This window comes from Apodemus sylvaticus, chromosome 1 (assembly GCF_947179515.1).
Source record: "Apodemus sylvaticus chromosome 1, mApoSyl1.1, whole genome shotgun sequence".
NCBI classification, from domain to species: Eukaryota; Metazoa; Chordata; class Mammalia; order Rodentia; family Muridae; genus Apodemus; species Apodemus sylvaticus.
In genome coordinates, this window is record NC_067472.1 from 24,119,653 (window position 1) to 24,144,653 (window position 25,001).

General features: G+C 50.4%; 3 protein-coding genes across 4 annotated transcripts in view; all 3 read right to left on the minus strand.

Moving 5' to 3' along the window:
- Positions 1-3,957: 3,957 nt before the first annotated feature.
- On the minus strand, positions 3,958-7,532 carry LOC127677346 (cytochrome P450 26A1). The gene is made up of 7 exons (XM_052172434.1): positions 7,283-7,532; positions 6,866-7,090; positions 6,315-6,605; positions 6,078-6,236; positions 5,314-5,448; positions 4,624-4,776; positions 3,958-4,362 (listed from the first exon to the last, which is right to left on the minus strand). Exons 1-7 carry the CDS (start codon positions 7,469-7,471, stop codon positions 4,021-4,023), a joined length of 1,494 nt encoding a protein of 497 aa, XP_052028394.1. The 5' UTR covers positions 7,472-7,532; the 3' UTR covers positions 3,958-4,020.
- A 4,570-nt stretch (positions 7,533-12,102) lies between these two features.
- Positions 12,103-19,758, minus strand: LOC127685235 (cytochrome P450 26C1). Its single transcript, XM_052182190.1, is given in 6 exon segments — positions 12,103-12,480; positions 14,332-14,655; positions 16,364-16,519; positions 18,043-18,318; positions 18,783-19,007; positions 19,524-19,758. Coding segments are annotated over 6 exon segments (1,563 nt in total). The 5' UTR covers positions 19,728-19,758.
- Positions 19,759-21,384: 1,626 nt separating this feature from the next.
- The window catches only part of Exoc6 (exocyst complex component 6), a 143,522-nt gene continuing 139,905 nt past the window's right edge, over positions 21,385-25,001 (minus strand). For both annotated transcript variants that reach the window (XM_052186626.1, XM_052186615.1), the window contains exons 21-22: positions 23,721-23,833; positions 21,385-22,568 (exon numbers count right to left, since the gene is read on the minus strand). In XM_052186626.1, the coding sequence (XP_052042586.1) occupies positions 22,436-22,568; positions 23,721-23,833 (246 nt within the window). In that variant the 3' untranslated portion in view covers positions 21,385-22,435. The remainder of the gene's footprint in view (positions 22,569-23,720; positions 23,834-25,001) is intronic.

Sequence of the window (25,001 nt, forward strand, 5' to 3'; positions counted from 1 at the left end):
AGGTCTCTTGAGTTGGACGCCAGCTACACAGTGAGCCCCAGGCCAGCGAGGGCTGCATAGTGAGACCCTGCTTCAAAACAAACAGTTTTGTCCTTTTAATGTTGTGTAGTGTGTGTGTGAGTGTGTGTGTGTGTGTGTGTGTGTGTGTGAGAGAGAGAGAGAGAGAGAGAGAGAGAGAGAGAGAGAGAGGACACAGATACCCTTGGAAGTCAGAAGATACTGTCAGATCTCCTGGAGCTGGAGACAAACAGTTGTGAGCTGCCCAGTGTGGGTGCTGGAAACCATACTGAGTCCTCTGCAAGAGCAGAAAGTGTTCTTAATGGTGTCACCATCTCTCCAGCTCCTACAGTGCTTTTTCTCAAGGGATGGTTCCAGAACTGAGTTCAGGCCATCTAAACACTAATTTAGGTTGCCTATGTTTACTTGGAAAACTGGGTAACGCAGCATAGATCAAAATGTGGACAATGTGGGAAATCCTAGAACCCAGAGTGCACAGGTTGGCTACCTCTGGAACTGTGTGATGGTCTAGGTGAACCTGGAGTATGTGATCCCTTCTGGGGGCAGGGGGCAGAAGACCCGGGGCAGGGGGCAGGGGGCCTGGGGCAGGGGGCAGGGGACCCAGGGCAAGGGGCAGGGGACCCGGGGCAGGGGGCATGGGGCAGGGGCCAGGGGCCAGGGGGCAGGCCTTTTGTGGCATACTTGCTAAGCTATTGGGTTGTCTTCAGCTCCTCACTATCTAGAGGTCAAAGCAGCCTTGAACCAGAATGTGTCAACTTTAGATTTCATGGTCACTGGTGGAAAAACCAGTGCCCTGGGCTTGGTATAGAAGGGAGAAGCCCGCCCCCTTGTGGACCTCTTCGGGTTTGCAAGGTGCAAACGCCCTGAGACCACCACAGGGGGTAGAGGAAAGATGGAGTCAACGCCAACACCCCAACATCGTGTTGTCTCATGGCTCCAGTTCACCTGTTGTTTATGTTCCTGTGGCAGGGACAGAGGGTGTAGCAGGATACAGGAAATGTAGTTAGGAGATAGTCAGCCCTCAGCTACATTGGGAAGATACTAGGCAAGTGTTACTGGCTGTTAGATGAGGGGGGTGGGTGGGCAGAAGAGGCATCAGGAAGTCTTTTCTAATTCCAAAACTCCTGGTGTGTCTCCTCTGGGTCTCCAGAGCCTGCTAAGGCTACAGTCCTTCAGAATGTGGAAGCCCTTCCCTTCATGACCCTGTCCTGATAATGATCTGTGTGGTTGGTGACACCTCACCTCTGACTGAAGACAAAGGCACAGGCAAACACTGCTGAAGGAGGCAGAGGGTTCCAACCCAGTGTGGTGAGCCCACCTACTGACACAGTGATTCTGGCTCCCATCACCCACCGCACGGAGCTCCAGGAGTCCCAGGGGCTGTTTCCTACAGTCATTGCTCTTTCCACAGTTTTGGCCAAGGTTACCTCATTTCTCCATCATGTGGGTGCTGACCCACTGGTACTGGTACCATAAACATGCTTGTCCCAGGTAAGTGTGACCCAGGCTCACTTTACATCCGGTCAGTCTCATGCCACGCACTGAACTGCCTTCACTCGACACCCACTGCACTATCAGAGACAGCACCGGAGATGTATTTTTGAGGTGGATTCTGGACGGTATAACTGGGCTATAGGGTAGCCTTGAGAAATAAACCATGAGCACCTTCCTCAACGTTCTCCAGAGGGGGAGAAAACTTAAGGTAGCTTTTAAGAAGTTGAATTATATGTTAAAATGGCTCAAGTTCCTTACAGAGTTCATGGAGATCCAGGGTCCTCCAGTAACCAAAGACATGGTGTTGAAAGCTAATCGCTCCTCAATAAAGTGCGGAGTGTTGAAACCTTCCTAAAATGGCCTTGTATAAATAATCTACGATTGTCGAGGGCCCCGGGCTAGCTCAATCTCTCTGCAAAGATCTAGGGCAGATGTTCTGAAGAGGACCGGCTTCATTTTCACAGTATAGAGTGCTGACGCTTTGGCACCTTATCTCATTTCTCTAGGCTGTAGCACAAGGCTACGGCAGGGCATGGTAAGTTACTCAGTAAGCTCTCTGAATAGCAGAAGTATCCAACAACAAGTACAACCCATGTTCTACCGAGCACTAAAGTCAGGTAGATTATGCAAGTCCGATTGTGGACAGAAAGTTGGTCAAACACCTATTTCAGACCACCTGGTTCCCGTGACATGGCCAAATTCTCAGATTGTAATGAAAACTTTAAAGTCCAAAACCTACAAAGCCGTCAGAGGAGGTTCAGTGAGCAGGTTGTGCCATTTCAAAACGGAGAATGTGCTTGCATAAGCCAGTCACCGTGGCTAACCCTTCTGGATGGAGTCCGGCCTCCAGTTCAGAACGTGGCCGTGCCAGGGTCAGAACTGTGACAAAACTGCGCTTTCGAGGAGGTTAGCCAAGGTTCACAGGGTCATGACTGGGTCATTTTATCAGTCATGTCAGACTCAACCCTATTGCCAGAGATAGATAAAAACTTTATCTGTCAGCCGGCTAAAGCTGCTCCTGCTGCCTCATCTTGAATAAAGCAAGCCTGGGCTCAGCTTATCTAAGCCAGCGTTCCCGGCAGTGCTTCTCGAAGCACCGTCTAAGGAAAGGTGAGACGCCAGTGGTTTTCTTTTCTGTTTCATTTTGGGCAAGAACTGTCCATAACCAGAGAGACTGGCTCTGTCTTATCTAAAACATCAACTTCAAAGAAGAGTTCTGCCTCGGTATGACGTGGATTAATTATGCTGATTTAAGTGTTAGATATGCTGACCCTGCTGCTCTGGGATGGTGCTTCCTGATGCACCAGCAGTATTACCTTCCCAGAATCGCCTCACTCTAAAGTAAAACCAACCACCACCACCACCAAATAACTGAATCATCCCAGGTTCAACTCCCAAAGCACCAAAGAAAGAGAATCTAGAATTTAACTTTGGGCTGAAAGAGAAGGGCTGTGCCTTAGTGACAAACGACTTGCCCTACAGGTGTGAGACCTTGGATCCAACCCCTGGCATCATAAAAATGTAAATAAATAAATGTAATATAATTAAGCTCAATACGATTTCAAAATATGAAATCCCAACTACCTGAGAAGAAGTTACAAAGATACATTTGGAGGAGCACACACAGAATAATACATATTTTTCTGACATGGAGGAGAGATCTGTGGTTTCACTCTAAATCATTTTATTTGTTTGGTTGGGGTCTTTTTGTTTGTTTTTTGGGGGTTGTTTTGTTTTGTTTTTGTTTTTGTTTTGTTTTTTCGAGATAGGGTTTCTCTGTGTAGCCCAGGCTGTCCTGGAACTCAGAAATCCGTCTGCCTCTGCCTCCCGAGTTCTGGGACAACAGGTTTGTGCCACCATCGCCTGGCTTTTTTTTGTTTGTTTGGTTGGTTGGTTTTTACTCTAAATCATTTTAAATACACAAAGCACAAGCATTGAACCAGTCAGACTTCCTGACAGGACTTTCTGTTGTAGTGTTTTGCTCTTTTAAGACAGGATCTCTAGGCTGGAGAGATGGCTCGGAGGTTAAGAGCACTGACTGTTCATCAGAAGGTCCTGAGTTCAAATCCCAGCAACCACATGATGGCTCACAATCATCCATAACAAGATCTGATGCCCCCTTCTGGTGTGTCTGAAGATAGTGTACTTACATATAGTAAATAAATAAATCTTTAAAAAAAAAAAAAAAAAAGGACAGGATCTCTGTAGCCCAGGCTAGCCTTGAATGCCTCATCTTCCTGCCTCCACCTTCCAAGTCCTAGGATTAAAGCCTGTACCACCATGGGCAACTTTGCAACAAGAATCTTAAAAAGTGAGAAAAGTACTTTTTAATTTTACTTTATTGAGAAATCATACAAATTCATTATTTTAATATTTTAAGTCCATGAACTGCAGTAGAGACACATAAATATTATACTATACATTTAGAAATTAAATAAAGGCAACATGACACTATTTAAAAAAACAAACAATGTACACTTTAAATAAGTCCAAGAGTTGAACTAGCCATCAGATATCTCCCTGGAAGTGGGTGAATCTTGCAGGGAGGTTATCCACAGGGTACACAGTGGGGCTTGTCTTCATTGTAGGTGGTCCATTTAGAAGCTGCCAGTCACAGTGCCTGGCCAGCTCCACTGTAAATATCTTAAGAAGAATTTTTGCAAACTCCTTGCCCACGCAGCTTCGAAGGCCTCCTCCAAACGGAATGAAACTGAACCTGGAGACGTCCTCTGGATGAGACGCTATAAAGCGGTCGGGATTAAATTCCTCCTTGTTGGTGAAGATATCTGCCACATCGTGGGTGTCACAGATGCTGTAAATAACATTCCAACCCTTGGGAATCTGGTAACCCTGTTTAAAAAAAAAAAAAAAAGTGAAGTCCCGAGAACCCACAATCCAGGCCCTGAGCTTGCAACGACAAAAACTCATCGCCAGTATGGGTGCGGGAGAAAGGAGAGCAAATGGGCAAACAGGACTCTATTACCATAGGAAGCCGGGCAGCGTCAAGGGCAGTAGAGCCACTGCTCCAGGCTGCTGGTGCTCAGAACCAAAGCAGAGTGGACGGGTGGGGTGGGGTGAGTGGGGGTGGGGTGGGGTAGGAGAAGCACTCACATTCAGCTCAAACGTCTTCAGAGCAACCCGAAACCCTCCTGGAACCGGAGGATTCAATCGAAGGGTCTCCTTAATCACACACCCAATGTACTTAAGCTGTTCCAGAGTTTCCATGTCTAACTTGTTGTCTTGATTGCTCTTGCAAAGTAAACCCTATTGGGACAGATACAAAGGTGAGTGATTGATCTGTGGGTACTCCAATAAAATCAGCCCAGCAGGACTCACCTGTTAACTAAACCCAAAGGCAGGCTTCCGGATGGGAGAGAATAAAGGGGAAATAGCTGCTAAGGGCCATCTGCTTCCACACTTCCTCAGCCTAAGCCCAGCATCTGTTTTCATCCAGGCCATGTTCCTCACCAGGTACAAAGGGTCAGCCCCTGAACCCTCACCAGCACTGCCCGCCCTGAGCAGCTGTTGGCTCTGACCACACTATTCACGTTCTTGAACAGGGAAAGGAGAATCTAGCAATCTCTACAAAAGGTGGTGAAGGAGCAGGAGCAGGAGCACAGGGTCAAACTGCCCAAGAGAGAGCCCAGTAACAACAGCTGCCTTTTTAAATTCACAGGTGGAGTCTCCCCACACAGTCCTACCTACCTCAAGGATCTTCACTGTCACGAGCAAACTTACACACAGTGGGGGAGGGGCAGTAGAGACATGTTCTAGGCAAATAGGGAACCTCTAGAATCCTACCTTGTTCTTCATCTCTTCTCGAACTTTCTGGAGGACATGTGGGTAGAGTCCTAGGTACGTGATCAGTGACGTGGCTGCACTGGCTGTAGTTTCATGGCCACCAAAGAGGAGCTCTGTTGACGATTGTTTTAGTGCCTAAGGATAAAACCGGAAGTTTACACAGATCTGCGTGCAATTCACAACACTGTGACAAAGACCTGACCTGAGAATATTGCACGGAAGACTTCAAGGGTAAAAAATGTTTTGCTCATAGGAAATCAAAAAGACCACAAACAAAAATGCAAAACTCCCTTAATCCTACTCTTCTGAGAGTTAAAGTCGGGATTTTATTAATGCCTCCCAACGTTCTTTTAACCTTTGTAAATGAGACTTGCCCTTTGAACTCTGGGACCTTCTGAGCTGCTCGGCCACCCTCTTCCACCGCTCTCTAGACCAATGGCCCCCAATGCTGCCAGCCTTTAATACGGTTCCTCATGTTGTGGTGACCCCAACGATAAAATTATTTTCATTGCTACTTCATAACGGCAATTTTGCTACTGCTATGTTTTGTGATCTAAATATCGGATTTACAGGGTGCTCTTCGTGGACCCTCCGCGAAGGGGTCGCGACCCACAGGTTGAGAACTGCTGCTCTAGACCGAGCATCAACGACCACTTGGAAGAAACTGGGGGCCCCGACAGGGCTTTGGAGACTTCCGAGGAAGTGTGTCTGGAAAGTCCAAGACGCTTCCCGGCTCTTGGGCACCTTTTGAAATTGCTCCTCACCTGCATATCCAGCCTTTCTCCCCTCTCCCACGAGTGTTCGATCAGGAGCTGCAGCGCGTCCTTGCAGCCCCCATCCGCCTCCGCAGCCTGAAGCCGGCGGATCTTGGCGCGAATGTTCTCCTCGATGCGCGCGTGAATAAGGTTCCGCGCCTTCACGCCCTGAGCGAGGAGAGAGCCTGGAGGTGAGCGGACGCCGAGCTTGCGTTCCCCTCCTCCGGCTCGGCAAACCGCCCTTACCCGGTACAGGCCGCTGAAGGGCACGTCAATGGGGAGAGAGAAGAGATTGCGGGTCATCTCCTCGAAAGCCTCCACTAGCTGCTGCTCGTCCTCCCCGCTGCCCGCTGGACCCGGCTCGCAGCCCAGCAGGATGCGCATGGCGATGCGGAACATGAGGCGTTTCACCTCGGGATAGACCAGGAGGCCGCGCTCGCCGCAGCTTAGCCACTGCTCCAGACAACTGCTCACTTCCTCGGCGATCACCGGCACATAGCACTGGAGCGCCTCGCGGCTGAAGGCCTGCATAATCACCTGAGCATCCCCGGAGCAGAGAGCGTTACAATCCTCTATTCCCCACTTAACCCTCTTTCGCCTTCCCGGGTACCCTTTCAAGAATCTCAGTCCCTCCAGGTCTAACGCACATGCTGGCAGAAAAGCTAAAGTGGATCTCAGATAGAGAGGGTTCTGGTCCCCACCACATAGGGCTAGCCCTTGCCCCACATCTATTTGCCTGAACCAAGCCATAGAATGAGGTCTCCCTGATAGCCAAGGAGCTGCCGCCTCGCCCTCACCTTCTTTCGCTGCTTGTGCGAGGAATCGTGCAGGTTGGAGAGGCAGCCGGCGCCCAGGATGGTGCGCACCGACGCAGGCCAGTGCACCGACACCAACCGGTGCTCTCCCAGCAAGATGCGCCGCACGTTATCCGCGCCCATCACCCGCACCGTGGGCCGCCCAAACAGATGCGTCTTGTAGATGAAGCCGTATCTCCTGCGCTTCATCTGCAGAAACTTCCTCCGCTGAGAGGGAGGTGGAGGAGAAAGACCCGCAACCCGCATGAGGGGGCGCCGGGGAGCATCTGGCCTCCGGTCTAGCCCCTCTTCCAAGCTGTGGTCGCCTCCCTCGCGAGGACACTTATCCCTCCTTCAGCCCAGGCCCAGAGCTGAGGCAGACTCCGGGGAAGCGTCAGGTCCCTTCCCGAGCTCCCTTACCTGCAGGACCATCTGCAATGTTTCCCCAAAGAATGGGAAGCCCATGGTACCAGGGGGCAAGGGGAGGGCGCAGCTACGATCGCGACTGCTCACACAGTACAGGTCCCAGAGCTTGAGCGCGGCCAGGAAGAGCAGCAGCGGCAGCACGAAGGTGCAGAGAGCACTGGCCAGCAGCGCCGGGAGCCCCATGGCACGCAGCAGCCTCCCGCGCCACCTGCCGCCCTCGCTCCGAACCCCGCCGTGCGCCCTCTTTATAAGGCCGCCCAGGTTACTGCCCACGTTACCTTGGTCAGACAAATTAGTTCACCCAAAGTTCATCTTTAATTGCGGATCGGGCCCCTAGCTCCTCCCCCCTCGAGGCGCTGCCCAAAAAATCTTTAACCGTTTGTTCCGCGCCGAGGCAGAGGCGGCGCACTGGCGGCTTCCCTCTGAGCGCGCCTCCTGGGGGTGCGGGGCTAGGAACACCTCCTTCCCTGTCCTAGGTGTGCGCAGCTCCGGGTTAACAGGGAGCGGCTGGGGGGCGGGATGGGGGAGTGGGTTGTGGATCAGAGTTCCAAGAAACAGGAATTTGGAGTCCTGTGATTCCTAGCCTCGCGCTGGGTCGTACCAGCTGCCCAAGTCCGAAGCCTTCCTAGCTCTCCATCTACAGACGCCTCCTGGGCTCTTTTCCATTTGTTTGGGAAGCCCGTTCAAGAATCACCGTTCAGTGGACTTGACCCACCAGTTGAGTAAATGAGATCCCAAACGCTTCCTGATCTGGGAGGATCCCAAGAAAATCCCAGGGCTAGGGTCCTAGCCAGTCTAGGAGGTCAAGTACGACTGGCGGATCGTGGACCGTAGCTTTCCAGAGCCTCACAGGCGAGCCGGCGCAAGAAGCCTTGGAAAATCCTGCTTTCGAGTTCAAAGCAAGTAAGCCTCCAGGTCGCTGGGACCCCAGGTGCAGCTTTGCACGAGCCTGATTCCCTGCTCTAAGCCCTGGTCCGGTGGAGACCAGAGGCTCCAAAGTCAACCCCTAACCGCCAAGGGGGTCCAATTCCTATAGGCCTGGGGTTTGCAATCCCAGCCAAGCGGCCGGCCGGGAAGAGGACCCCCAGCCCAAGCAAATATGGGGAGGAAGACGGGGAGGAAACCCAGGAGCAAACCTTGGCTTGCCTGTGTCTTCGGTGAGCCACTAGGCTGTCTGTTTCTCTTAGGACAAAGTCGATCGTTTCTACTCTGTCTACGTCTAAAGGCAGCTGTGAGTTCCCAAAGGGGGCTCCTGCTTCCAAATAGCATATTAGGCTCCGCTAATAGGGTGGTCTGGTTTCAGGGCTCTAGAACCTTCCCTCTACTCTCCCAGATCCCACCCACTTTAAAGCCACGGAGCCTGGTAAGAGGGTTGTTTGGTCCTATGCTTCTGTCACCAGCTATTGGGAACTGGGGACGTTGTGGGAATCCGTACTGGGGAGTGAGTCCAGAGACTGTGGAACTTCCATCCGCAGCTCCTTCAGCTAATAACGGGCACAGGAGAACTGCGTGGTGCGCGCGCGCGCGCGCACACACACATACTCCGCTTCCCACGTCCTCCCTCCCGCCACACGGCTTCGGCCAGCCAGCGCCACACACTGCCTTGGTTTGGGCACTGAATGCACCAGTGGCGCGGAAAACTAACAGAATGACGTGTGTTTGTTTAGAACTGAACATGGGCTCTAGCGAAAGCACACCCGCAGCCCTTGGGAAGTGTCCATTGGAGATGTTAAACTTGCTTTCTGAAAGCTGTTCAATACGTGTGGCCTTCCTGCGGGTTGGTTCCTAAACTTCCTACCTGGGGCTGGGGGTGTCATAAAATGTCCTCAAAGGTCGTGAGGACCGCACAAACCTAGCAACTCTCTAAGTCGGGATGCCCGTGGGTTGTATTTCGGGGACTCAGTGGTTCCCCATAACTATCTCTGGGCAGCTTTTCAGAGGCTCTGGGGAGGAGGGTGCTCCCACTGTCATATCTTGTAATGATTTGGTTACTGTAAAGAATGCGAACCGATTTCTGGCACCGGCAGGAACGCGGACGAATTGTGCTGGAGGTAATTCTCAGAAACTTCGGTCCGCCCCCTTCTGGAGAGCGCCTCCGGCCGGTGTACAAAACCGGCCAGCGGGGGCGTGACCTGGGGCCCATTCCCAATCCTTTAGCCTGACCCGCCTGTGACCCCTGCAGGCCGGACCGTGACATCTCAGTGAACTCTGCCGAGCCACCCCACCAAGTTCAGCCTGTTGCCTGTTTACAAAATGAGCCGGGGCTAGAGCATTCGGGAAATGGCCGCGAGGAAAAAACAATACTAAAAAAAAAAAAAAAAAAAAAAAAAAATACGAAATCTTAACTGGCCATCAAGATCCGCGGGCCTCCTGGTAGGAAAACATTAAATGTTAGCGTGTAAGATCATTTAAAATCTTCTTGAAGGGCGAGGGAGGTCAATAAATTACCAGCCCAATAAGAACTTGATCTAGGAACATCACCAAAATTTATTGGGTAGTGGTCGGTGGGGAAGGAAGGTTGGCTGGCTGAGAAACAAAATGTTGGCCAGTTTTCTTATTACTAAGGGGTCAGAGCTGTGGGGTCAGGTTTCTTGTGGTGGTTGTTTCTGCTGTTTTGTTTTTGCTAGTGGACAAGGGTCGCAGCAATCAGGTGGCCCACATGAGCCCCTGGGTTTCTCTTCAGCCAGCTCTAGCTTTCTCTCTGGTCTCTGTGTTCCATACCTGCTGTTGTTCCCAATGCTGGCTGGGAACCCAGGCCAAAGTGCCTGATCCCTGCCAATGTCACCTCAGACCTGTTCCCTGGCCCAGCTGTTGGAATTCAGGTCGGAGGCACTCAGTGTTAAAGGGCTTGTTGCTTTGTAACTTCTCTATGCTGTTCACCTCTGGGCGGTTCTCGGTGGCTTTTGTATGTTTGCTTGCTTGGTTGGTTTTGGGTTTTTGTGTTGCTGATTTATTCATTGTCTGCCTCCTTATGCGAGGGACAGAAGTCCAAGGAGCAAGAACTGTATCTGCCCTTTCCCTGCAAACTTGGAGTTACTAAACCCCAGAGCCCGCATGGTCCTTCAGATCAATGGTATTGATATTAGCAGCTATGGGAAATGAGAGGAAAATCAGAGCCACTTCCACATGCTTAGAGTTGGTCCAGACCCCAAAGCAAGCAAACAAGTCTCTTTGAACCAGTTTGTCCTGGCTTCTGAAAGGTGCTGCCCTAATTCCTGCCCCAACCCCCAATCAGAATCAACCTGAAAGGGTGGGGGGAGCAGGATTTCTGACCTCCTCATCCAGGTCCAGGTTTCCGGGATGCTCAAGGTTGTAGGCCTGCACCATGATACCTTTGCTCCCCCTCTGGGGCCTGCAGAGCTCAATCGGGCCCCTACTCTGACCAGCTGTGGCTTACTAGTTGTGCAGTATTAGGGTTATAGTGGTGTTAACCCCAATTGCTACTATGTCCCCCTTGTCTTCAAGCCCCAGGATCTACTTTATTAGTCGGTTCTCAAGTATAAGGTCAGGAGGCCACCGATTTCCTCCTACTAGGTCAGCCTAGGCTGGTTACCGCTTCCCTGGCTCGCCGGTTATGCCCTCTCCTCTTGCCCGGCAGTGTGGGAATATGGATAGTAGGTTGGAGCGGGCTTTGGGGAATGAAGGCAGATGATAGCGGCTTTGATTTAAACAGTGTTAGGACCCTCCGGATTGGAGAGACCAGAGAGTCCTTTAGACTAGAGATAGCTATAAAAAACAAACGGGCTGAGTTCCACAGGTGACATGAGCTCAGAGGTGGGGCAGGGGGATTGAGCGATGGAAGAGGGTACCAGACAGCAGTGGTTCCTCATCGGCCTCTCCTCAGTCTCTCCTCCATAATAGTGAAGGGGGTGAAGCGGTAAGCAGAACAACTGTGCGGTCAGAGACAGGGCAGAGATGCTCCAAACCCAGCATACAGATCTGTGGTCCAGAGGGAAGCACAGGACTGAGGCTAACCAACTTCTAGACCCCCTGGATACAGGCTACAGTATGTCCTTCAGGTATGTCTCTGTACCCCATCCTTACTACCCTTGGCCATCACACCAGGGGAGTAGCTGCCCAACTGAGTCCCAAGCTCCTCGTTCAGCCACTGGCAGGAAATGTTACTTCTTGGCCTTCCTGTTTTGGTACAAATATCTCCAATTTCTTGTTTATCTCATATCTATATATCTATCTCTATCTCTATATCTATATCAATTCTCCCATGAAGGGCTTATGTCTCAACCTCACATAAACTAGACTTAGAGACTTCTCCAGAGAACATAGCATCTTCTATATAAATGAGGACATCAAGTAGGAATTTTTCTTTCCAAAAGGCTCCAGGCGAATCTGCTATGTTGATCCAGCAGAAGCTCCGGGACACTATCAGTGTCTCTTGGACAAACATCAGGTAGGTCTGGTAACCATCTTGGTATCTCTGCTAACTTTAAAAAGTTGCAAATTCTCTTCTAGTTTGATACAAACACCTAACTACCGCCTTCACTACTGTTGCTGCCGCTGCCGCCGCTGCCGCCGCAGCCAAGGCCCCAAATCTAAACTCCTTGCAGACTTGCCACTGTAAGGTAAAGCCAGGTTTCATTTAGTGGAAATAGGGTCTCTCAGTCGCTGACTGCTTTGAGGTCTTGGGACGTGTCTACGGTGCCTTCTACTCTTTTTTCCCCAGCGCTTCTCCACTGCGGTATCTGTGGCTCATTCTACTGCTTCCAGTCTAGGAGAGTCGTCCTGTAAGGGCGCTGAAGATTGGCGGCGTGTGCGCAGCAGCTACTGGGCGAGCCAAGGCTATGAGAAGCAGCGAGTCAGAAGGGTTACCCATCCCCCGCACCCAAAGTCGGAAGAGGGTGGAAAAAGAGCAGCAGCCCGTCCACCGGGTGCACGATGGGCACGGTCTGCATTACAGGGAAGGTAGGTGTGGCCAGCTCCCAGCGTGCGGTGCGTACCAGCTCGACGGCGAGCAGTTGCAGTACCGCCTGCGCTAGCTCCTGGCCCAGGCAGCTGCGCGCGCCGCCGCCGAACGGGATGTAATGAAAGCGGCCACCGGAGCCCCGCGCGTCTTCGCTCTCCACGCCAAAGCGCTCGGGATCGAAGCCCTCGGGCGGGCTACGGTACACTGCGGCTGTCTCGTGCGTGTCTCGGATGCTATACATCACGCTCCAGCCTTTGGGGATCTGGTAACCCTGCGAAGTGAGGGGGCCCGTGTTGATCGCTAAGCACAGGGAAATGGCTGGAGCCTACCCCGCCCCGCGCGCCTCACCCCAGGAGCGCCAAATAAACCTCCGGGGGCCTGAGATTAATTAATCCTGAAGCCAGAAGATCTGCGTTGCAATCTCCTCGGCGCCTCGACTGGTGAGCAGTAAGATTTTGGACTGCTTCCTCCTACCCCCATTTCTTAGTTGGGAAAAGTAAGAATAAAAAATGTCCACGTTGTTGAGGGAATTTTAAGAGGAGGTTAGCACGCATTAGTACCCATGGGATCGAAAATTACCTATGAGTTTGTTGGCTTTCTCTTCCTGTTTTCTTCTGACACAGGAAGGAGAGACTTGCTTGTAAGATTGCAGCTACCAGCTGTCTAAGCTAAAATTGACTGGGAATCGTCCAAACTGACTGGGAATCGTCACACCTCTGGGACAGTTCAATTTTTAAGTTCTTCTTGCATTTAACTAAAGACTTTCTCACCTTCTCGCTCACCTCGGAATAACCTTATGGTTACTGCTTTAAGAGGATGCACAGCCTCTTTGCCCACCGCCACCCTCAACCCCTTTAACCATCCTCTGCCCTCCATTACCTCCTGCTGGGTATTGCAAATGCAGGGTCTCATTTAAGCCAGGGATGAGCTCCTGCCACTGACCTACATTCCTGTCCTCTTAGGCTTGTTCGAGTCTTCAGTTCCTGAACTATAACGCCACCTGTCACTCAAAAGATTGCCATTTCCTGAAGCCCGTGGAAGGTCATTACTATTCAAGTTCTCACTGGGGATGTTCTCTGCTCTCTGTTTCCCCATCTGTAGAACAGAGGGTAATGAGTAGGACCTTCCCTGTGCTCCATCTACTGCCCTGGAAGCTGCCTGGTCCTATTTCTCTTCTGTTTTTCTGAGCACATCAGCCCTGCAATATCAAGTGTATCCAGTATCCAAGTCACTTCTCAGTACAGCCTTAGACTGGGCAATTCCCCTTCTGGGCACTTCATCCCTTTATTTGGTATCATCCAACACGAGAGATCTCCCTGCTTCACTCCATGGTCTTGGCCCCTTCCCTCTCTGCAAGGAGCTCTCAGTCTCTTCAATGACACCCCTACACACACACACACACACACACACACACTTTGCTCAGGGTCCTGCGGCAAAGCTCTTCAGGCAGAAGCCCTCAAGTTCTGCTGTGTGAATTCCCCAAACCTCAAAGTTACCAATTCCTCAAACACCCCCAATCTCATATGGAGTATCTGAGCCTGGAAGGTAAACTGAGTCCTGCAGTAAAGGGAGAACTGCCCGACGTTATTTTGAGATGTAGTTGGGCCGGTTCTTAACCTCGTCCAACCAAGGACAGCCGGATGAAGAAAACATTAAGACTTTGTTCTTTGTATTAAGGCTGTTGCATTTCCCAGGAATATACCCTAAGCCTGAGCCCCTGGACAGGTGACAATGAGTGGCTATTTAGTCTTGTGAAGGAATCAGAGAAGTAAGGCACCGCCTTTGCTTTCTAGCACATACTGGAGAAATGCGACTCAGAGAAAAATGTTTGCATTCTAAAACTCAATTCTAATTGAATTGACCTAGCTGGATCACTGATAAAAGTTGAAGTATATAAACCTGTTAACCTTACCAGCTCTTCAGGCACGAGGCTTTGCATGTGTCTACTGGGGTCGGAGGAAGAAAGAGTCCAGGAAATAGAATAGAACTCAACCCATTTTACAGGAGAGAACACTGAGGCCCCAGCAAGGGAAAGAGAGCCCTGCTCTAATTCCTCCTGCTCTCTCTTCCCATCCCTGCGCTGGCTGCGAGCATCTAGAGGCCCGCGGTGCGGCGCACTTACGTCCAGCTCAAAGGTGCGCAGCGCAGTGCGGTAGCCCCCGGACACCGGCGGTAGGAGGCGCAGCACCTCCTTCACTACGCAGTCGATGTAGCGCAAACGACCCAGCACCGCCAGGCTAAGATCCGGCTCACAGCCGCAGTCCCAGTCCGGTCGACATCCTGAGGCCCTGGGAGCGCAGCTGCACGCGCGCTCCAGCCCCTGCGCTGACAGCTCCTGCTGGATTTTGGTGATGGCTGATGGATGCTGCAGAAGCAGCAGGATGAGGGATGTGCTGGCGCTGGCCGTGGTGAAAAAGGCCGCGAAGAGGAGCTCCACAGCCAACTCCTGCAAGACAGCCGGGAGGCTCTGAACCTATGCTGAAGGTGTATAAAGCATCCAAACGATCTCTTGTGCTCAGAAGAGTGCCTTGATGTCCTGCCCCGGGTGACCCTGCTCATGGCTCCTAAATCGGTCAAAACTCAGGACTGTCCCTTGGGAAGGTCCCATTGAACGATAGGCAGCATCTATGTACATCCGCTTTGGAGGTGATATGGGGATATTGGTCTGTGCTTTATCCTAGATAGATTCTCACCTTCACCTCGTGGGGAGCAATTACTGCTTATGAAATTGGAAACTAAAGCTCTGGAAAGCACTCCAAGTCCCTAGAACTAGTGATTACAGCAGTGAGTCTGGGGTGGGGTGGAGGTAGGTGGGGAGGGGGTATGCGCGCCTGCGATCCCCTTCCCCCTTCCCTCTGTTCCTCCACCACCAGCCTTGCTCTCCGCCTTTGCCTTCTTGCTTACCCTTTCTGCCCTGTTTTGCTGAGGGCTCTTCCCCAGGCCCCATCCATCACCTGCCTTAAACCTGCCCTTCCAGTACCTTCTTCCTTCAGGGCAGCACCACTATTTATGCCTGCAAGCTGTTTTCAGTGACCACAGGGTTAATGTATGCCACCCAGCCTAGAGCTTGAAACAACACAGCTATCCTGCATGTGGCACAGGATCTGGCATTGAGCAGGTACATAACAATCTTTGTGGAGTGAATCCTGGCATGGCTGGAGGCTCACAGCTGGTTCTACCTTGGACAAAGGGAAATTGAGATGGAGACCCCAGAGCCAGACATCCTCTCTGTTCAGCCTGACCAATGGGTCCCTTCTACAGAGCCATGTTACTCCCTAGTTCTGTCAAAGGGCAAGCTACTCAGTTCTTTCTTCACCGCTTCCCTTCATAGCCTGGCACTCACTTGGATACTCGGGTCCCCAGGACGCAAATTCTATTGCTCATTCTCTCCTAAATCCTTTGTTGCTTCTGAAGTTCACACCCATCAAGAGACAAGATTAATACTTCCATTCTTGGAGGAGAACACTGGGCTCCTAATTTTTAGTGGTTTAGTGGAAGAGGAGTTGGGGAAGTGAAGTCGGAGACAGCGACTCATGGGAGACTGAAGTCTTCATGTTTCTAACTGTCCCTGGCCCTCCTACTGTGTCTTGACTTCCAAAGCAGGCCCCTCCTGCCTACCACACATGCTCTACCTACAAGGGCAGGAATCCCAATTCTATAGGAGGCTTTGCAGCAAGGGCAACCTGGGCAGGTGCCAGGTGCTGAGGTGCCAAGTGTAAGGGTGGCTTATAAAAAAAAGGAGTGTTGATTTGGGGAGGAAAAGATGTAGCTTTGAGGAGGAGGAGTTTGATCGCGGGCTTGAGAGTGGGGGGGGGGGAAGAAGAGCACGGTGCACAGGTAGGAGGATGGCAAAGGTGTGCTTTGAGAGATGGGATATAGGAGGTGCCAAGAGGGGAGCTGTCTAGATCCAGACCCTGTAGGGCCAGGCTTAGGATCTGATACTCCTGGGGAAGAAGGGCTACAGTCCAAGGCTTCACAGCTGGTGGGCGTGGTAGGGTCATGACTAGAGAGAGCCCCTTTTTTTTTTTTTTCATCCTGAGCTATGTCTGTGCCTCAAGGCGGTGTTAAACAGGATATGACTGGGAATGGACTGTGTGTGGTTTCTGAGGAAAGAGAGTCAGGGAGGGAGAAGGGGCCTCCCGTCAGTCACCTACCTTCAGCTCTTGCACTGACAGCTCCTGGCCCAGCTCCCTAGAGCTGCTAATAATCAAGTGCAGGGCATCACCTGACTCTGCTGTCTGTTCCTCCAGGAGCTTCTCAGCAATGGCCTCATCCAGGTGCCGATACAACTGGTCCCTGGCCCGGATGCCCTGATTTACAGGAAGAGAGGGCAGTTAGGGTAGGAAGGCCAGAGAAGGGACAGGCTTGACTAACTACATCCACCTAGAGCAGTTTCTCAACCTGTGTGTTGAGACCCCTTTGAGGGCATGGATGATCTTTCCACAGGGGTCTCCCTAAGACCATTGGAAAACACAGATATTCTCATTTATAATTCAAAACAGTAGCAAAATTACAGCTACCGAGTAGCAACAAAAAACCATTTTATAGTTGGGGGGTTACTAGAACATTAGGACAAAAGGATTGAAGCATCAGGACAGGTGGCCTAGAGCCTGCTGTTACTCTTAGCTGTACACCTAATTACATGTAGGCGTGGTTCAATAAGTGGTCTTACGTTTGTCTACTGTCTACAAACATCCCTGTCATGATAATCATTACCAGCCCCCTCTGGCAAGGCAGTTGCTGTCACCTAGAGGACAGAACATAAAGCCCCCGAGTGGTCAAACACTTGTTCCCTTACACAGCTTCCAGTGCCCATACCCGACACAGAAGCGTCAAGGTCCAGCTAGCCATCACCCTGTCCTCGAACCAGACTCAAAGATAAGACAGTGAGCATCAGTGCTAAGAAAAGGGGCACTTGGAAAAAAACTCCAGTGAGGACACTATCGCATGCTCTGAAAGGTTAGCTTCAGCCAGGGGTTGGGCAAAGAGGGCAGGGATGGCTCTCCAGAATTCAGGAAGCAAGCCCAGCCAAAACATCCCTCCGGAGGAAGCATTGAAACAAAGCACTTGAGTTTGTAGCCAGAAGTATCTTGTTTAAATCTTGACTGTGTTCTTGCTTGTTGCGCGCCTGACTTCAAAAAGGCCTGCTTGCCAATAAAAGGAGAAGAACACTTTGCAGGTTGCAAGGACCTAACCAAAAAACGTACGCAAGGTGACCAGCGCACAATCAGATTCCTTCTCAGAAGTATTATTTTTATTCAAGCGTCTGAATGCTCTAGGGCAAAGGGAGAAAGAAGGCAGGACCCAGCTTCCTTTAGCTCTAGGGCCCCGCCCACGACTCACGACTCTCTCTTCTCTCTCTCTCTCTCTCTCTCTCTCTCTCTCTCTCTCTCTCTCTCTCTCTGATCCGGAAACCAGAAACCAGCGGGCCCAGGGCCGCGGGCTGGGAGCCGACACCCATCCCTTAGACTAGAGCTGGCGCCGGGTTTCGTCTGCCGTCCTCCAGCTAGCTCCCGCGCACTCCGCCGCCAACCTTCCAAAGGGTGCTGGAAGAGGTTGCTGCGAGGCACCACTTTGCGAAAGGACAAACCACCTGCCTGGATGCTCGCCACTAAGACCCCCAAACTCAAGAAAGCTACACTGGCATGAGAGCGTGAGTCGGGAGCATCCTATAAAGGGTGTGTGGCCTGCCCCGGGTCACACTGAGAGATTCAGCCCTAGTCCCCACCAACCACCACCCCACTGCATGCTGGGCCACGCCCTGGGTCCAAGGGACCTTGTCTGATTTGGGAGACCCTCTTGAGTCTCGGGCTAAGGTCTAGGGCGGCGTTACCTTGCGCAGACCGCTGAACGGTACGTCCAAGGGCAGCGAGAAGAGGTTCTCCACCAGCTGCTCAAAGGTCTGGGCCAGCTCGGTGCATCGTGCTTCGTCCAGCGGCAGACCCAGCAGGATGCGCGCGGCCATGCGGAAGGTGAGCGCTTTGGCCGCCTGGTAAACAGCCACCGGTCGTTGGGCAGCGCACCAGGAGCGCACCTCTCGCCGCAGCGCCCCCTGCAGCCGTGGCACGAATTGCTCCAGAGCGGGGCGGCTGAACACGCGCGCCAGGACCTGTAGGGAGCCCGCGGATCAGCGCAGGGACGGCTGGCCCCTTGTGCCCTGCGACTCCGCAGCCTGAAGGCGAAGTCCAGTCCCTTCTTCCTCTTCTGAGCCGCACAGGCCTAAACTTGTTGGCCTTGTTTCTACCGCTTTGATGTACAGAGTCCCTCCCATCCACTAGACTCCAAATGCTGCTAGCTGCTCCCTCCACAAAGTCTTCCCTGAACCCTCTTAAATCTGAATCCCAAAAATTGCTGGCAAGTCACAGAAGATCTGGAATAAAGGACTTGTAGCCTTGCCTTGGATTTACAATTCAAAACCCGGAAATGTAAGGAGACTTACTCTGGGCCACCTGTTAGTTTAGCCCGGACCCCAAGTTCTCAGTATATGTGGAACACCAGGCCCTGGCCTGGCTCACTGCGGGAATGCAGGGTCCACGGTTCTTTTAAGATTGTTTTTTAAGGTTTTCTCCTCACCTTACGCCGTTGCCGATGGGGCTCGCCAACCGCGCCAAGGAGTGTGTGTGAACCTAGCAGAATGTGAGCGCTCTGCGGCCACTGGCTCCGCACCAGGCGGTGCTCGCCCAGCAGGAGGGTGCGCACGTTCTCAGCACCACTCACCCGGATCACCGGCCTGCCCAGAAGGTGCGTCTTAAACACTGTCCCGTAGCGCTCTCGGCGAGAACTGTGGAAACGAGAGCCCTGCAAACAAGGCGGAGCTAGAAGGGTCTCTGGGTCAGCAGGGCTGGGGGTCTGTCCCAGACATCCCAACTGCCTCTTCCTAATAACTCCCTTGTCCTAGGTTGTCACATTTGTTACAAAACAAGATCTCCAACGGGCCTCTCAGCTACTCGATGGGATTGTAGAAGCTGGTGAGATACAGGCTTAGATTGGGAATCTGAGTGCCCAAGGATGAATGGTTGAGATGTGGCTTGATTTTTCAGGCTATGCTTGCAAGATGTGGGTACCACATTCCTCAAATCCCTTCCTAAGTCCCTAGTTTACAGCCCCAACATTGTAATCGGAACAGTTTAAAATGAGCGTAAAATTCGGGGACATGGGGTCTTTTAGAAGGAACAGAACAGCTAGGCAATGGCGAGTCGAGTTTGCGAAATCTCCGGAATCTTGGGTCAGGAATCTTAAGAACTGTGCTGAGGGCCAAGAGCGCCCGATGGGAGATGCAGGAAAACATCATTGCCGAATGATAAAACCACTCACCTGAACTAACCAGTGCAGCGTTTCACCGAAGAATGGCCAGCCCATGGAGCCCTTGGGTAGGGGCAAGGTGGAGGCCCAATCACGGCTCAGAGTCCAGCGGAGGGTCCAGAGCTGTTGGGCCAGGCCAAGCAGCAGACCGGCACACAGAAGAGCGGTGCCGGCAGCCCCCAGCATGGACAAACAGCTCAGCCCCCAGGAAAACATGGCGAGACTGCAGGGTTGAGGGGGTGGGCTAGGCCGCTGTGAAGGCAGGGGGCTCAAGAACTGTGCAGAGCTCACCTGCGCAGTCCAGAAAAGGCTCAGGGTTAGGGGCCGAGCCAGAGATTAATAAATTCAAAGCTACGGCTCTTTAAAAAGGACTTTCAGTGGAAGGCGGTACTAACCCTGAGCGATTAGAGAATTTGCCTTCCTTGAGGCTGAAGACCCAGGGCATTTCTCCCGATTTCAGTTAAAAAGTGTCATCCCATCCACGGTGGGCCATTTTCCTCTAGGATGCTCCCACCTTCTCGGCTCAGCGCTCCTTGATAGAGCCTGGGAGAAACACCTCACCAGGCGCGGCCAGCCACTGTTGCTGCAGGGCTGCAGACCCCTGCCCACTACCTTCCCTCCCTTAACCCTTCTCCACCCACCCTCGACCCGTTTATATAGATATTGCCTCCCTCCCTACCGACTGGGTCGCACAACAGGACGTGTCTACGCATATTTAAAGCGTCCCATTCAGAGTAATGATTGGAAGCAGTGGGTAGTGGCGGGCTCACCTAGGCGTCCAAATAGGGAGTGGCATCTGGGCGGGGGTGGGGGGGCGCGCCCCACTCGCATCCTTGGGCGGGGCCTGCGGTTTTGCACTTCATTTCCTTTCTCCCGGTGTGAGCACCTAGCACCGCCAGCATGCGGAGCTCACTCGAAGTAGACACCCCCCACGTGCCTGGCTATGCTCTAGGCCCACCTGCCTCGGAACCATTAACTCCTTCTCTGATTCCCCCCATCCTTGAGTTCCCCCACCCCAAACCTCTATTGTTCGCCACATTAAGGTTGAAAGGCAGGGATTGAGCTCGGTCTCTCTCTGGGAAAATGGCTTGTGACACTAGCACTCCAGAGGGACGATAGCTGGGACCCGGTTCCCGGCCCCTCTGCAGGCTCCTAGTTCTCTGACCTCCCACTTTAAAGCAGCCCTCAGGAGGTGATGGTAATTTCACTTCTCCCAAACTTCTGGTGCGGGTGGGGGTGGGGAATGGGGGTGTGGGGGAGGGGGGAGAGGACCCAAAGCACTCCAGAAGCTGGTCGCCTGGCTGCGGGCTCTGGTCTTAGGACCAAATCAATTTCTGGCTTCTTTTTCACTGCCCAACTCAGGAGTCTGCCAAATCCCGCCCCTCCCCGGGTCTTCCAGCGTGCATCTTGGGCTTTGTGGCCCACTCTGGGCTTTTGGCCTACCAGTTAAGGAACCCAATCTGGGGGGGGGGCGGGGAGTGCAGGGAAGCACTGGTGGGGTGCCTGTTATTTTGGAAAGGGTACAGAGGGAGCCCAAGGGGTGTTTGCTCCAGGCGATATGGTGGTTCCTCTTTCCAAATCCCCAGATGCCTGAGCCCACGCCCCGAGTTTCCCAAGTACCCCAGAGCTAAAAACAGCTGCATTCCAGAGTCTTCGGGGCTGCCTGAGCACAGCTCCTAATATCCAGAATGCACTGCATCTTAAGAATCATTGTATTTCTTCGTGTAATAATTTAAAACTACGAAATACTTTGAGTATTTTGTCAAGAGAACAAGCAGGTTTTGTTTTGTGTCACGCCCATTCCGATAGATAATTAGGGACTACGAGGCTGAGGGCCGCTTGAAATGAGCAGCTCCGAATGGCTCAACGAGCATCCGCAACAACTCGCAACCTTTTTAATATTTTATCACAAAATCCAGACATGTAAGCATAGCTCTTCACACTTATTTTACAGAGTCGGGTAATCTTACAGGCATAAATCCAGGGAAAAATGCAAAGCGTGCGCTTCAGCTCAGTTACAAAGGAGAGAAAACAAAGGTTAGGCTTACACGACATTGGTGTCACTGTGATTTATCGGAAGGAAAATGTACATCTGCTGTGGATTTTCAGAGTTCAGTTGATCCGGTTTGTTTCCACAGCACTGAGCTCTTCTATCTGAACAGCGTTAACCTGAAGCCTGTCGTAATTTCATTATGTAGAACGAACTTGTCTAAACAAGGACAGGCTACACCTGACACAAACAGCCCCTTTTACTGCCTTTTCTTTAACTTAAACCAAAACTTTAAAACTTGGGCTCAGCTACAAAAAAATACAGACAGCAATATTAACTTCCATGAGCAAAACATCACTTCATCTTAAGGAAATCCCAGCCCTCTTCCTCACTTCCAGGATGATTAAGCTATCTAAGCAGAACAAATAATTTGCTGTCCTGGTAAGTTGACCGCAGGAACTTTCAAGATTTCTGTGCTTTCTCCTCAGACTCTGCAGAACAAAAAACCCTCTGGGCCATGTAAGTCACACTGAGGTGAAAAGGAAAGCTAAAAGTCCTACAGTGAACCCTCCTTATCAGCAGTGGCTGCACCCCAAACTATAACCGGCACAACACAAACTCCTTCAAGCTAAATAGGAGGAAAAAATGCAAGCAGAGACATGTTTTTCTAATATTTGCAATCAGTTTCATACACAATTTATTGGGTTTGTATATTACACTTTTGACTTTTCTAAAATTGAAAAATGTTGTTATATTTTTATATATAAAATAGTATTCAGTTATTTAAAAATCCATACAAATGTTGTTTGTTGCCATTGCTTGTTTAAGCCCTCATCAGTGTCTTTCCTCTACTACAGGTTTTTGGCTTCTGTAAACAAATTGTTGTCTCATGACCAGTGCTGGCCCCAGAGCAGCACTGGGGCATGGATCTGGTCTAGGCGTGCTGGGACATACCAGTCACCAAGGCCCTGAGCTGCCTCACCACCGTCTCTATCAGCTTCTGTCTGTCTCGGTCGTTCTTCCGGAACTGGGTAAATATGTTGTTCTTCTTGTTGGTGTCCTTCATCCTACAAACAAACAAAAGTGGATGCTCAGAGAAAGAAAACTGATGCCTCCAGGATTCCTTCCTGCTGTCCATCTGTCTGTCTGTCTGTCCTTTCATCATGCTCTGAATTATCCACCACTAACTCTGTGCTTGAAATCAGTACTGTCAAACAGAGACAGAAAGTGATGATCTTGCACAAGCACAGGAACCTAAGACTTGCTGCCTCCCTAACATGAGTCATGAGCTTGGTCAGAGTGCCCTCCACAGCTCGACTCACATCCACAGCAGGACTCTGCGGCAGTGAACACGCTGGTGATAGATGTTAAAATACTACAGTTTTGCTTCAGTTTTGCTTCATGGTGTTATAAAATAAATTTATATAAATAGCGAATAGCTTCCTATATCTTTTCAAATCAAATAATCACAGATATTTTGACATCTAGGAAAACAACCTATCATTTTAACACAAAACTGTACACTTTAAAAGTGACACTTTAAACAAAGTATGACTGAGTGAAGAGAAAGTTTGCTACATAATGAGAGAAATGGAGGGAGCAACCGTTTAATTGCACTGTGGTCTCATTTTTCACAATACAGTTTTTCAAATCACCTACTCCTCTATCTGCACAGACTTAGATACCACCGAAGCAAGCATTCCAATGCTTGGCCATATTTTATTTTATTTTATTTTATTTTATTATCTTATTTTGTTTTATTTTTAAGTAGCTCCGATTGACTCCTGTATCTCCAAGTTAACCCTTTTCTTTCCAGTAGAGGGGAGGAACTCAGGATCTAGCACAAAGGATTCTACAGCTGTGCTGTACATTCCAGGCTTCCATTAACACATTTATAAAGCAAATTGTGCATGAGATTTTCAGGATACATTAGGAAAAACATTCTCCTCACATATATAATCAAAAGGATTCTAAAAGGAAAGAAAGGAACTTATCTTTCCTTCCCTCAAGAGAGACAGACCATCTTTCCTTCCCTCTCACCCTCCCTCCTTCCCTGTTTTCAGTAAGGCATCAGCTCCCTCAAACTCATGATCTTCCTGCCTCAGGACTGACTGGGATTATTGGCACATGCCATCACATTTGGCTTAGCTGGGATTCATAACTTGTGTCAAATGCCTTCCAAAATAAAAACAAAAGAATTGTTTTGAGAACACACTCACTTCTCCAAAAGAGTAAGGGCGGCATGTGGGTTCACACGGAGGTACTTGGAAGCTGGACGCCCATAATCGGCCAGGTAAGTAGACCAATCCCAAACCATAAACAAGTCAAGGAGCTGGGGGGGAAGAGGAGGAGGAAAAGATCAGGTTGGATTTTGGACATTCACTCACATAAATCAAGAATATGTTTCTTGGTTCATTTCCACATGGTTTTCCTTTTTACAATAAAACAATAAAATTCATTTTAAGAATATATCAAGCAGCCTTCACAACCAAAATAGCATTCTTTTTTTTTTATTTTTTTTTTTATTTTGGAATTGTTAACATTGTCAGTGGTCACTGTTCTAACAATTTATGGCAATTTCACGTGACTGTCATAAAACCATTTGTCTGGAAATCACATCGGCGCCTGTTCTGCCTTGTACACTACCGGGTGTCCAGGCTACAGGCAGGCTCGCGCCGCCTGTATTTGGAAGTGGAGTTCTTAGAGCCGTGTTTACCTTTCGAAGAAGCTGTTTGCAGCCAGACTTTCCTAACATAACTTAAAGCAAAAGCCCCGTTAATCACAATTAAGTGCATTGAGCAACCTCTGCTGGATTCTTCGGGTGATAGATCTCAGAATCAGGATGAGACCTGGATTCCACCTGGTAGGTAACTCTAGCCAATCATTTTGTATAAACAAACAACAACAAAAGACATCTGTTTTCCGTACTGCCTCAAAACTGACTTATTTGCTTTATAAACTCCACTTAGAATCGTCGTCAAATATTGTTATAATCTTTTAAAAGCCATGCAAGGCCAACCGAAAGCATCAAAGTCCTTACCCACCTTTAAGCCCTAACCCTTTAAGCCATTTAAAGCTAACTTCCTATCCCTCCGAGCCTGAGCTCCTGCAGAAAGCCTGATGTTTTACTTACCATCTCCCGAGTTTTAATATTACTTAAAAAAAAATACTCGGTAAATAAGGGTTCTGTTGCTTCTGCTCTCACATGAAGGAAGCATTAATATTTACTCACAGGATGTGGAGGGGGGGCAGCCACTCTAAGAGGAATAAAAACCTTTAAGGTGATTAAAGCCATCCAAAGAAAGATTAGGAAAAACCAACTTTTCTTGGGAAGGCAAGGGACTTGTTTGACTTTTACTTTTCTCCATCAATTTGCAACTGCTTTACAGACAGACCCTTATAAACGGTGGAAAACTGTGCTTTTTAAAATTTCCTATATTTATGTGTATGTAAGTGTAAGAGTGTTTGGCCTGTATGTGTGCCTATGCACCATCCGTATG